At 41.6% G+C, this 12,538-nt stretch overlaps 1 protein-coding gene across 2 annotated transcripts in view; it reads right to left on the reverse strand.

Moving 5' to 3' along the window:
• LOC143375951 (octopamine receptor beta-1R) overlaps window positions 1–12,538 on the reverse strand; it is a 153,242-nt gene that overhangs the window by 95,226 nt on the left and 45,478 nt on the right. The window contains exon 4 of one of the 2 annotated variants that reach the window (XM_076825664.1): window positions 9,216–9,257. The exons of the other annotated variant lie outside the window; for it this stretch is intronic. Coding sequence (XP_076681779.1) covers window positions 9,216–9,257 — 42 coding nt within the window. The remainder of the gene's footprint in view (window positions 1–9,215; window positions 9,258–12,538) is intronic. 2 annotated transcript variants of the gene reach the window in all.

A 12,538-nucleotide genomic window follows, 5' to 3' on the forward strand; every position in this document is an offset into this window, starting at 1 on the left:
GGGTGATTTTACTTTCCTAATTGTGGCAGTGGAAATGATTTTGAGTACGTAGGGTGGGGTGGTTTGGTGCTGGCTTGCTGCTTCTCCAACTGTGGGAGTGTGACGCTGTGCTGTGAGCTTCTATAGTATCCGCGAAGATATAGGGAGCTCGTAAAAGTGGTAGCGCGTGTCTGTTTACATGTTCCGAGAGTCGGAACGAGCGAATTGACAGATCTCTATGGGCAGCTAAGGTGCTTGGGCCTCACTCAAGGCCGGCCTCCTTGGGACATGTGGCCTGAGACGCAATTCCTACTGATATCCTTAAACACGGCCCTGGGTGCCGGGGCCTCAAAGATCGCCTTGCTGTTCGAGTGTTTAATCTAGGACCCTCCCTACATCTTTGCGGGTACTATACCTCGAACACTCCTTTGCAATAAATGACCCTTCACATTTGCACCTGTTGAGCTATATTAGGTCATTAGAAATAAGTGCATCTGTGTAGGAATCGGTGACGTAATATTCCTACGTTTTTTGGAACCGGAAAAAAAGAACCACGGGTGCCGGGAATCGAACCCGAGTCGCACGCGTGCTAATCAGCAGCGTTAGCCACCACGGCTACGCCGACTCTCCGTGGTCCCTTAGTCCGGGCCCCCTCTTACGGCGCGTGGGTTCCTGATCCCACAGAACCATAAGACCTCCTCCTTTCAGACGCTGGACTGGATTGTATGTGAGCGAACGAAAGACAAACTACCATCGAGTCATAGAAACACGTTCACACGCGTTCAGCCATGAGAGCAACCATGAAGCGCAGCAATCGTTGGGAAACGGCGGAAAACTCGTGCGTTCAATTCAAATGGCGTATGTCGAGGGGAACACGATAACTCATAACGCGTATCGTATTGTCGGCCCTGTCGATATATTTAAGTTGGGTCACGCGCCTCGGAGCAGAACGCCTCCGTCGGCGGTACGCGACCGAAATTCATATCGACGCTTTTTCGATAACGGGGCGGGGGCGGGGGGGGGGGGGGGAAGGGCGCACCGATACGCGTTTCCGTGCCCTGGAATTCGCGGTATCAGCGTACACACGTAACATCCTGTCGAGGTATTTCTCTGCGCCCCGTTGCAATCGCGAACGCAGAATCGTGGAAAAATGTTAACCTCCATTCGCCTATTCTGTCTCGTCGCCTCGCTCGGCCGCCCCGTTTCGAATTCGGCGGGCGTAGTGAACGATGAAATGGAAATTCCGCTGGAACATATGTTGCATTTTAATTAGCGTCGCGTGACTTCGCTGGGGGATATTGCGCGGACCATTGGGCGCTGGGGATTTGCGATTGGAGACGTTGATGCTCGAGATTGGGTCTTAGAAGCTTCTGCACTGAGTTCTGTGTAATTGAAGCAGAGGCGGGAGGATTTCCTGGCGCTTACTCTCCGAAGTGTCGAGGAAAGTGTTTTTTATGTCCTTATGAAATTGCGGATCTTTTCATTCTTACCAATTTTTTTCTAAGCTCCGAATAATTACACAGTAATTTTTATCATACCACTATGATGAGAATGAGTTCTGATATTTTTAGAAAAGTGTTGTAGGAATATAGTTCTTGTAATTCCTGTGTTCGGGAGCGAAGAAAAAATGGAACCGCGGGCGACGGGATTCGAACCCGCGATCTGCGGATTCTCGGCGTACTGGCCAGCCGCCTAACCAACTCCACCGACGCACAGTGTGTCAAGGTATATGGGCGTCCGGAATAAAAGTCATAACTTCTAAAATAATCAGTTTTCGACCTAATTATTCTAATACTTTTTTAAAGAGAATATAAAGATGCATCGATTGGCATATAATAAAGTATACAGTTTCATTAAAAACATTGAGGTGATCTTAATTTTTTATTGATTAAAAAGATTTTTATCAATATTCACTTTTTCAATTTGTTGTCAACTGAGTACTGACTAACTTTTGTTCAAAACATTTTTTTATCAAATTATTTTCATCACGTGGATTTGAAGTTAGATTTTTTTCAATAAAATATTTAAATATGTAATAAGCTTTCTTGGACCTACGAATAGTCAAGTCAAAAAGGCTACATTATTTCCTCAAATCTTTGTCAATCATTTCCAGACACTCTTTTATATTTAAAAGTACCAAAATGTGGTCACAAATTGCACCAATTTTTTTGCTTTGTTCTAAAGAAATCCACTTTTCAAAGATATTAGAATTCTTGATCTGCACACTTCTTTCCAAAAAAAAAATATTTCTTAAATAATCACAGGTAATAGCAGAAAAGGACGTTGTTTTCATAAAGTATAAAGGCGAACCAAATATAAAAAAAATCACGCATACATTTCGTCACGTATTTTTTAAAAAGTCATAATACTAGAATCCATGGTTAATAAAGTGAGCCAAGATTGCTAAATATTTGCAGGTCTAAATAAAAGGAAGAAAGTAACTCTACCACGTATGAATTGCGAGTGAAGCTTGAAGTAATTAGTTTCCAGGTTAGGATGGCAAATAACGTCGTAAACAACTACGGTAACCTAGCAACCATAACCAAACTCGATTCCTGAACATCTTGATGTAAATATTAGATGATAAATATCACCTTGCAAAATATTAGATTTTTCAATTTTTGTCCACGTATCTCTAGACTACACCTCCAGATTTGGCATCCCTAATCCCATTAACAGGATCTGTAATCTGGCAACTGACACGGGGGCGGGGCCTAGCCAAGATGGCGCCGATATGGGTACAAGAAACATGTGTCGTATATGCGATAATGTATTTTTTTTCTTCAAAATGTTCCTTTCTATGCAAAGTATTTGTGATTGGGCAGGTTCAAATCCCGCTCAGCGGAATTTTTGCAACGCCACGAGAACAGGCAGGGATTAATGCGTACCCAACGAGCGCTTCTACTTTCCGCCACCAGATGTCGTGGTGGCGGATGTCAGATCCCAAAAGAGTAGTTTTCCATGATAGGTAGCCATATACTCTTTTCGATTGCCCATGTTTATTGTACTGTATTATGTTTTTAATAGTAACGCGTGTCTCTACGATATTCGATTAACACTTTTTCGTTACCAAATGGGTTTTACCCGTACAAGTGAAACAAAAAAAAAATAAATTCTCTGCCTCACATCGCCTTTCTATCTTCCACTTTGATACTTGATCGCTAATTTTGCGTCCTAGCTAGACCTAACCTCTTTTCTCTCTTCGGATCTAACCTAAAAATTAGCCAACTGTTCTGGAGAGCAGAATAAAAAACTGGCAACGCCACCTCTTAGCGACGTACGGAGAGTGGAAATGTGGCGTTTACTGAAAACGTGACACGGAGGATCGGTGTCCGTGGAAGTGAGCAAGGTCTCCCAGCGCGCAGATCGAACAGCAAGCGGGGAACCCTCCGGCTGTGTCAAGTTCAATCGGTTTACGTGTGGCTTGCCAGAACGGTCAGCCAAGCTGTAAAAATTCACCCGGTGGCCTTAACCCTCGGCGAGGATCGTCGTTATCCTGGCGATCGCATCGCGAGACCGACGCCCGTCGAATTTATCGTTATTACTTTCGAAACTCGCGAGCACGCTTTCCATCGCTCGATCCCAATGCCCTCTATGCCCTTTCGCTCCCTATATTTCGAAGTGACCCTGGATAAGAACCAGAGATGGCAATTTCGCGGGGGATCGATACGAATAGCGACGAGTAGAAGCTCGCTTCAGCTTTGATTGCCACTCGCGGGCCGACTGACGACGGATTTCTTTGTTTGACCAGCTACCACGCTGCCAGGCAGTTTGACAACTGACCTGCTTCCGCGTGCAGCTGAAAACTAGCTAGCCCTAGTGCCTCCCCAAGTGAAAACGATTTTCTAGTAGTGCTGATATTTAATTTTCTGGGCTTTAGAATATTATAATGCGCATACCAGAAGTCCATTCTCGTCCAGACCTTTCAGCACGAAGGTGAACAACTTCTGTCGTCTTCAGTGAGCCCTAATGCGTGACAATGACGTTTTTATCGCGCGTTTACTGTTCCCCTGCAGCGTTTAAGGTGCCTGTAAATTGTCTTTACTGCTAAGCGTTATTTTTAGTGCCAATTTGTCGCTTTATGGCTCGGGAATTATTATCCTGTATTGTCTGACCTATGACTGATGTAATCCACTGGCGGTGGGAAAGTTCCTTCCAGCTTTCCTCCTCCATGCAGTCGTTTCGAATACATTGGGGAAGGTTTCATTAATACTTCTGGCTTGCTTTTTGTTTGTTTTCATTGCTGTGGGGAAGTTTTTAAGTAAATAAAACTTAATCCTGAATGAAAGAGTCAAGCGGTTTCTGCTGTTATTAATTTCTAAATACAGTCTTTGAAGAAGAAATTCAGGGTTGCAAGTAACAAGTAGGAATGCAGTTCCTTTGGTATTCACAGGAATTAGAAAGTGGAAGACGGTGTGTTTGAATAAAAACTACAGCAAAGAAACGAGTGCTTTGGAGACAAATTAAAAGGAATTATTTACAATTCATTTCAGAGTAATTAAAAAATAACCGTACCACCACAAAGGTCTCCGAACGTGACATAATTTTTTTTTAGCTCAGCTAAAAAAGAAACACCAATAATCTAACCATGCGTTATCTCCTCAGCAACAGAGGAGACGATTTATTCGTCTGCTAAGACGAAAAAAGGCTCGCGTTGCGAAAAACTTTTATTGGCGAGATAATACATTAAGGTCGTGTACTTTAACCTTTGGATAGCTTGCCAATAAATCACATAGCGAAATAGATGGTCCATTTCGATAGAGAGACATTCCAGAACAAGCTTCTGTAATGGATTTCGATTTTCTCAGAACTTAAGGCTCGTATTTCCTCATACAGTATAAGAAGGAAAGGCTGCTGCGCCAATAAATAATAAGTAACACAAGTGCATAGATGATATCTGCATGGGTCAAAGTTGACCCAGTATTCAGGGGTCAATTTGAAAGGTAGCAAAATAAAATTGCTCGGTACATAATTATAATCCCCAAAGTTTCGTAAATTTTTTAATTCAGGGGGATCTTCAGAAGATACTCAAGTGCTGCCAGTTAATAAACTCATTTCGCTTCCACTTATAACCCCTCTAACTTAACAACGGGGGTTTCGATTCCCTCGAGAGGGCGACGGTTTCATTATTAAATACAGCTTGCAGAAACTGTTGATTATGGGATATCTGATTATCTGGTCGTTGGAAGGTAGCCATAATTCATGGAACGGTGATCTTCTCGCAGCAGTTAAATAAGTATCTGCCATTGGATCGCGTAAAGCCACTCGGCGATAAATAAATATCGGCTGCTACCTCACGGGCGATTAATCACGGAAATTGGCCATAACCGCGGCTAACGACGGTATTTTTGATTTTCAATTTTTGCCGTAACATCGAACGTGCTCGGTGAAGAGAACAGACACCCAACGGACGAGGGGTGGTTCAACCCCTGCCGCCGTAAAATTGGAAATCCATTATTAACCGCATCTCGCGTCGACAGGCTATATTCCATGAAAGCAATACAATCGACAAATCCGTTCTGACGGAACACTTGCGCCATGGCATTGTTAGCCAGCCAAGGATTCGAATCCATTTCGCTCAACCAGAAAGCTGATGGGTCATACTGCAAGTAATCTTGCCTTTCTATAAAAGTCCGCGACAGTATCATTTGTCCACTTAGTATAAATATTAGGTTGGCGTTTATAAAAGTGCCATTTCGCGGAGGGAAGTTTGAATGAGAATATTTTCTCCTTCTTAACTATTTTATTCATTTCATTTTTCAAGCTCCTGTGACTCTTTTGGAGTCGTAAGGAAGCCTTAAGAATTGAAGGACCCAGTGGAAAACAGGCAGGTGCCACCGTTTTTTGTTTTTAGAGGAAAGCAAGTCGGAGGAAAAATTATTTCCATAGGAAATGCGGTAGAAAATTGTAAATACTTTTAAATTGTAATTACTTGAATTAGATGGTAAGTGGCAACTGTTATAAAATTTTAGCAAGGAGATTAATTTTATTAAGTCACGTGTCCCCGAGTACCATTTTTTTCTCCGCGTGAAGAAAATTTAATAGGTATGATCCTGTTAGGTGAAACGTACTTGCTGTTATATTTATTAAGAGCTGGTGGAATTACAGTAAATTGCGGGGAGAAATTATTTGGTCAAAGAGGCGAAAATTTATGCATACGTGGCACGTGCCTGCTTTCCACCGGGCCCCTCAATTGCTATCGTATCGCCACCATAAACAAAGGAAAACAATTTCATACACACCACCCCAATACTAACTTAAGGGGTTAGGCCACCTTAGACGGAGCAGAATTGCAGTCATTTTCGGCATTTTTTTTAGGAAGATAATGAAATAAACAGGAAATTTAATATTAAGCCTGTTATTGTACAACTCTCGCCGGAAAAAATCGTATTTTTTTTCCTACAAAATGGCGACGGTAGAGCCGTGATACGCAAGATCTCGAGGAGTGACGTTTTCCACGGTGTTCAATCTCACGGTTATACCGTTCGACCTAGAACAAAAAACCAAAAAGTTTTATTTTCTACACGACTAAATCTAGAGAAGTGCCTAGCGGTTTTGCGATATCTTGAATATATTCTTCGCAATTGACAATTTTATAAAAAAAGAAACTGCATTTTTTCTCCCCCTGGTCACCATTTCGAGACAAATTAATATTTCTAGATTTCCCTACGCACTTCGCTAGATTTAGGCATGTAGAAAATAAAACATTTTGGTTTTTTCTTCTAGGTCAAACGGTATAGCCGTGAGATTGAACAGCGTGGAAAACGTCCCTCCTCAAAATCTTGCGTACCACGGCTCTACCGCCGTCATTTTGTAGGAAAAAAAAATACGATTTTTTCCAACGAGAGTTGTGCAATAACAGGCTTAATATTAAATTCCCTGTTTATTTCATTATCTTCCTAAAAAAAAATGCCGAAAGTAACTGCAATTCTGCTCCGTCCAAGGTGGCCTAACCCCTTGAGGACCTTCTCGCAAAGCGCTATCAAAAATTGACGAGCGTGAGTCAGTTCGGGCCTCTAAATCTATCTCCTCCCACGCATCCACACACTGTTATCGAGCAATCCATGTAGCGGCATATCGCCGCAGAACCATCCGCCTTGTAAAGATAACAACAGTATCAGTCCACCCATGCTTCCTTTTATTACCCTGTCAGTGATAAAACGCCGCGGGCAAAGCGTACGAAACAGCCGCAGAAATAAAATGCAACAGTAAATCCCCGGAATCGCTGGCGTGAAACGGGCAGCTTCGGTGTCACCGTGGAAAGTGAAAACGTGGAAGCGGTCTGTCAAAAAGCCCGCGGAAATGGCCTGCTTGTCGTGACAGAATCATATACCAGTCGTGCTTCAACAAAACGGCAAAAAGCCACGGCGATAAAACGATTTACCCAGCAGCGATTTATCCGCCAACAAATCGGCCAATGTAATCCCCGCCCACGCAGCGAGAAAAATACACGAAATGCACCGGGAGACGCGAATCTCGTTACGCGGGACAGACCCGACGGAATCTCCCTTGGAAATCGTTCAAAGGGACGAGGACGAACGCGGGGGGATGTTTCACGGGGGCGATAATGCGTCCCGCAAATATCGCGGCGACGTTGACGCGAAGGTTAACCGGCGATTGTATGCTCGGCCCGCGAGGCAGCGGAATGTGGCCGGGGGGAAAATCAATTTCATTTGTCGCGGGGTTTCCCTTGCTCTCAAACGTTCCGCGCGAATTTCGCGGTGGATTCGGGAGTCTCGGGGAGATTTTTTTGTTTCAGGCCGCCGCGCCAGCCTGTCGACGCATTCGTTGCTGGCCCTTCTGTAGTTCTGCCTCGGAGAACACGCGGCCACGGGGAAATTCATTACGGGATAAGAGGCGGTTCAGGGGCAAAAAAAGAAGGGGGGAGAGCGGACTGGAAAGCGGAGAAAGGTGGAAATGGTCGATCTCGTGTAAAATATCGTCAGCGGTTGGTGGCGTCGTTGCAGCTTGCGGACGCACTTTTGCGTGCTGGGATGAAATTGCGGGCAGGGGCGGATTTTGGTGTGGGCTGAGTAAGGCTGCTGCCTAGGGCGGCAAATTTTGGGGAGTGAGATATTTTCGGGAGCGGCAAAGGGAGAGTGAAAAATTTGGGGATGGCAAATTTTGGGGCGGGGAAAATTTTGAGGGGCGCCAATTTTTGGGAATTGCAAACTTTGGGAAATGGCACATTTTGGGGTGCCTTAAATTTAGGGGAATGGGAAATTTTGGAGAGTGGGAAATTTTTGGGGAGCAGCAAATTTTGGGGTGCCTTAAATTTTGGGGAGCAGCAAATTTTGGGGTGCCTTAAATTTAGGGTAATGTGAAAGTTTGGGTGGCTTCAAATTTTGGGGAGCGCCAAAGGGAGAGAGAAAATTTTTGGGAGTGGAAAATTTGGGAAGCAGTGAATTTTGGGGCGTGGAAAATTTTGAGGAGCGCCAATTTTTGGGAATTGCAAATTTTGGGAAATGGCACATTTTGGGGTGCCTTAAATTTAGGGGAATTGCAAATTTTGGGAAATGGCACATTTTGGGGTGCCTAAAATTTAGGGGAACGGGAATTTTTGGGGAGCGGTAAATTTTGGGTGGCCTCAAATTTTGGGAGTGCGACAAATTTTGAGGAGTGAAAAATTTTGGGGAGCGCCAAAGGGAGAGCGAAAATTTTGAGGAGTGGTAAATTTGGGAAGCAGTAAATTTTGGAGCGTGGAAAATTTTTGAGTGCCACAAATTTTAAGAGAAAAAAATTGGAAAAGATTTAAACACGGGGGCTTGAGGCAGCTTTAAAGACAATTCACTTTTTTTTCCATGTACCAAATTAGCAATGACTCATATATGAGTTGCTATATTGAATTAATTTTGAAATTGTCTCGACTCTTTTAAATTAAAATATTTGATGATATTTCGCGGAAAGGGCGGCTGACGCTTGTTACCCTAGGGGCGTCAAATCTTTAAATCCGCCCCTGATTGCAGCTGAGTAACGACGTTTACGGTTGTTTTTATCGTTTGTTTGCTTGGAGAGTGCAGGTTATGAGACATGGCTGTTTTTCTAGGGGATTAAAAATCTTGGTAATGCTAGGTTGCTTTATAAATTGAAAGCTCTGAATCTTGAGAAGAAATAAATATTGTTAAGTGTCTAGCAAAAGAAGGCACTATTGCTAAACGTCTAATAAAAGAAGAAATAAATATCAAATGCTTTAGACAAGCGAGATTTCTAGTGATTCTGTGATACATTTTACATACAGGAAGGTGGTGAGCCGCATGCCAACGCTTCGGGCAGTAAATCTGAAGAATAAAACAGAACAAAGTGGTATATGAATGTAGAAAGTTTAGACGATGGTTTCTGAATCACGACGAATTAAATAATATTACTGACACACTATATATATCAAATACGCGCGCACCATTTTTGCATTAATGTGCTTTAATTTTTCTGCAGTTTATAGGGACACTAAGACACACTTTCAGGCACGACAATTGTAAGTCATGGACAACTAAAAAGCAATTTCAATGGTAACGAAAGTCGAATCGCTCGAAAATCAAATATTAGTTGCGAATTAATTGCAAGGAGACGAAAGGAAGCAGAGACTTTTCCTTTTACACAATGTTCATTATTATCACGTAGAATACAAAAATATTTTTTTTTCCTACATATCTATTTTACGAATGGCGCCACGCGAGGTTGATTAAACAGTGTTTTAGAAAAAGCGTAAAAATTATTAAAATAATTTGTCGAGTTTAGGAGCGTCCATATGGATGTTTCTTTTTTTATCCCCGAAAATAGAGTTTTTACATTCTAATGTTGAGGTTCAGGGCAGAAAGGAATATATTTTGAACGTGCCAGAAAAATTTAAAGTCGATCCGAACCTCCGCCTTTTTGCAATCACTGCAAAACCACCGAAAAAACGCCTACACATCAGACGACTGGTAGCTTCCGTCATATACATGTATACATCATCAAAAAAATTTTTTTTTACAGTTTACAGTAATAATAAACATTACCCAAACGCGATAGTCGCAGTTTGTATTCATCTCGTTGCAATTAATTCGCGAAAAAAATACTTGAGCTTCGAGCGATTTGACTGCCTAGCCCCCTTAGCCCCCCATAACTCAACAAGTAAACACCGAACGTCCCACGCTAACATTTCCTACACGGTTACTACACGTTCACCCCAGCAAGTATTGACACACAACCGCAATCAGCTCTGCAGATCCATTTACGCAGACTCTAATTACTATTTCTCGTAATTGCAATTACTCATTCCTTGTCCCATCAAGTAGCTTTCTTTACTCCGCGCGTGTAAGCGAATAACTGAACCCGCGGGGCCCCAAGAATTCCATACTTTCCCCTGTTCCAGTGAAAGCAAAATAGAGCCGATCGATCCCGCGAAGTACGAGGAAAAGGGACGTTCGAACATCTCTGCCCACGGCTCGTTTAAATTGCACTAATTAGTCTCTCAGTGCGCGCGACGGGGCCGTAATCGGGTAATGAGACCCGTCCCCCGCAGTTGTGTAATTTCCAATTAAACAAAATGCGATGGAACTGACGGACGTCCAATGCAACCGATATAAATACACAGCGGTTGCCGGGGACAATGTGGTGCACTCGAAAGGGAACCCGCGACAATGGCCAACTTATAAATTAATTGCATTGCGATTGACCGTGCTCTGTGCACAATGCCGCCATAATTGCATCGTGTTGCTGTTGGGATATCTAGGAATAATTAATTAATTAGGCAACTGATTTAATTGTTTCGTCTGGGAATTTCTGTACCTACCACTGTCGTCTGACTTGTTGCTTTCCAGACATCTTTAATTAATTAAATCAGGTTACGATTTATTTACATTCGACCCCATTTTGTACCGAGCAAATATTTTTCTAAGGTGACTTTTATTTTGTTATAATTACTTATTTTATGTGTAACTTACTTCGAAGATCTGGACGGGCTATTTAAAATAATTGGGGAAGGGTAGTGAAGTGGAAATCGTGTCGGTGAAAAATAAGAAAATATGCCCCAAATCGAAGGAGTTGTGGAATAGATTAGAAGATTGAGAAGAAATTGATTCGGAAATGTTTAAAAATTAATTCTTAAGATGTCGGATTGTTTACTAGCCTTTTTTCTATGATTTTTAATACGCAAGTTTGGAACACGTGTTCTCTAAAATGTTAGCAATTATTGCTTGTCAACTTTACATCATAATGTAGGTAATTTAATATCCTTTTGTTACCAACTTTTCTAAGGGTCCGTTAACTCGTGAACGGGGGCGCAATTATACTTTGAGAATTTATGTGAAATGTTTGAAAGCCTCTTTGTACATTTACAGTGAAAATAGTATAAAGTTTCGAATATACTTATGACTTTAAACGATGGTTTTTCGTGATCTCATTATACGTTTTATTTAGTTAGATGCTTGTTTTCTCTGTTTGCGTTTAAGGATTCGTTTTAGTTTCGTTAAATTTTGTATCATGCTGCTACTGCAACTGCGGAATTTTTCATTTTAGTGAACCTCGTTTCATTCTACTTGCGGTTGCCCAAGAATTCGTTTTGCTTCTATTAAATTTCCGTGGTGCCGTTTTGGAATTTCCGAGACCCATATTAAATTCGTTTTTACTTTATTTGCAACAGCTGCGGAATTCGACTCGAATTTATAAAATTCTAGAAGAAATTTAAGAAATTTCATGCTTTATTCATAATTATATTTATACAAACACTTATCCTGAATTCGCAGATATTTTCACGGTTCAAAGTTCCATTCAAAGGTGAATAGTTTTCACCTGGACATTAAAATTTCCAATAAATTCCCTTCCACCCCGTTGCCAGTGCAGAAACCCACTTGCCAAAATAATGCTAATTGAGGACTTGGAATCCCTTTCGTTCATTAATTATGTATTGTTTAAAACATCTGCCCACGGGATTTAATTGAGAAACCTGCTCCCATTCAAACAAACATTAAATAAACTTTACTGCTACCTGAATTTTGCTCGAACAATATCAAACAAACCCCAAACATAATAATACACTGTTGCCACAAAAGCCTCGCAGCTTCGTGTGAGCAAATATTATTACACAAACAAAGTTGCGTGGAAACACTTTTTAAAAATACAACGACCCCACTAAGCAAAGAACACGTGTGCTGCAATTTTTCCTTGTAAAAAATCCGCCGCATTCATGTTTGAATAAACGATGATAAAGTTGCAAATTTGTAAAGCTGAATACGTTGCATTGAACAGAGATAACTAATTTTACATAGGATGTTAGAAGAGGTTTGTTTATGGTTGTTATTTTACAAATTAATCCATGCGAAAAGTTGAAAGCCTCTGTGTCTGATTATCCATTGAGCTGCACTACTGGCTCATCTCATTTCACTTGTACAGTCACGATTATTTACCAAGTAACTGTACTATAAAACTTTTTCGGCTTTGGAGAATGTAAATCAATTAACCCTCGTACATTTACTTCAATATTTTGTTTGTGTCAATTTTTGGTGAATATTCAAAGAAAACACACATGTAATTGTTCTCCAGCACAATACCTGTTCTCAGCAAACTTTCCTTTCAAGGTATC

The sequence above is a fragment of the Andrena cerasifolii genome, chromosome 13 (genome assembly GCF_050908995.1).
Source record: "Andrena cerasifolii isolate SP2316 chromosome 13, iyAndCera1_principal, whole genome shotgun sequence".
NCBI lineage: Eukaryota > Metazoa > Arthropoda > Insecta > Hymenoptera > Andrenidae > Andrena > Andrena cerasifolii.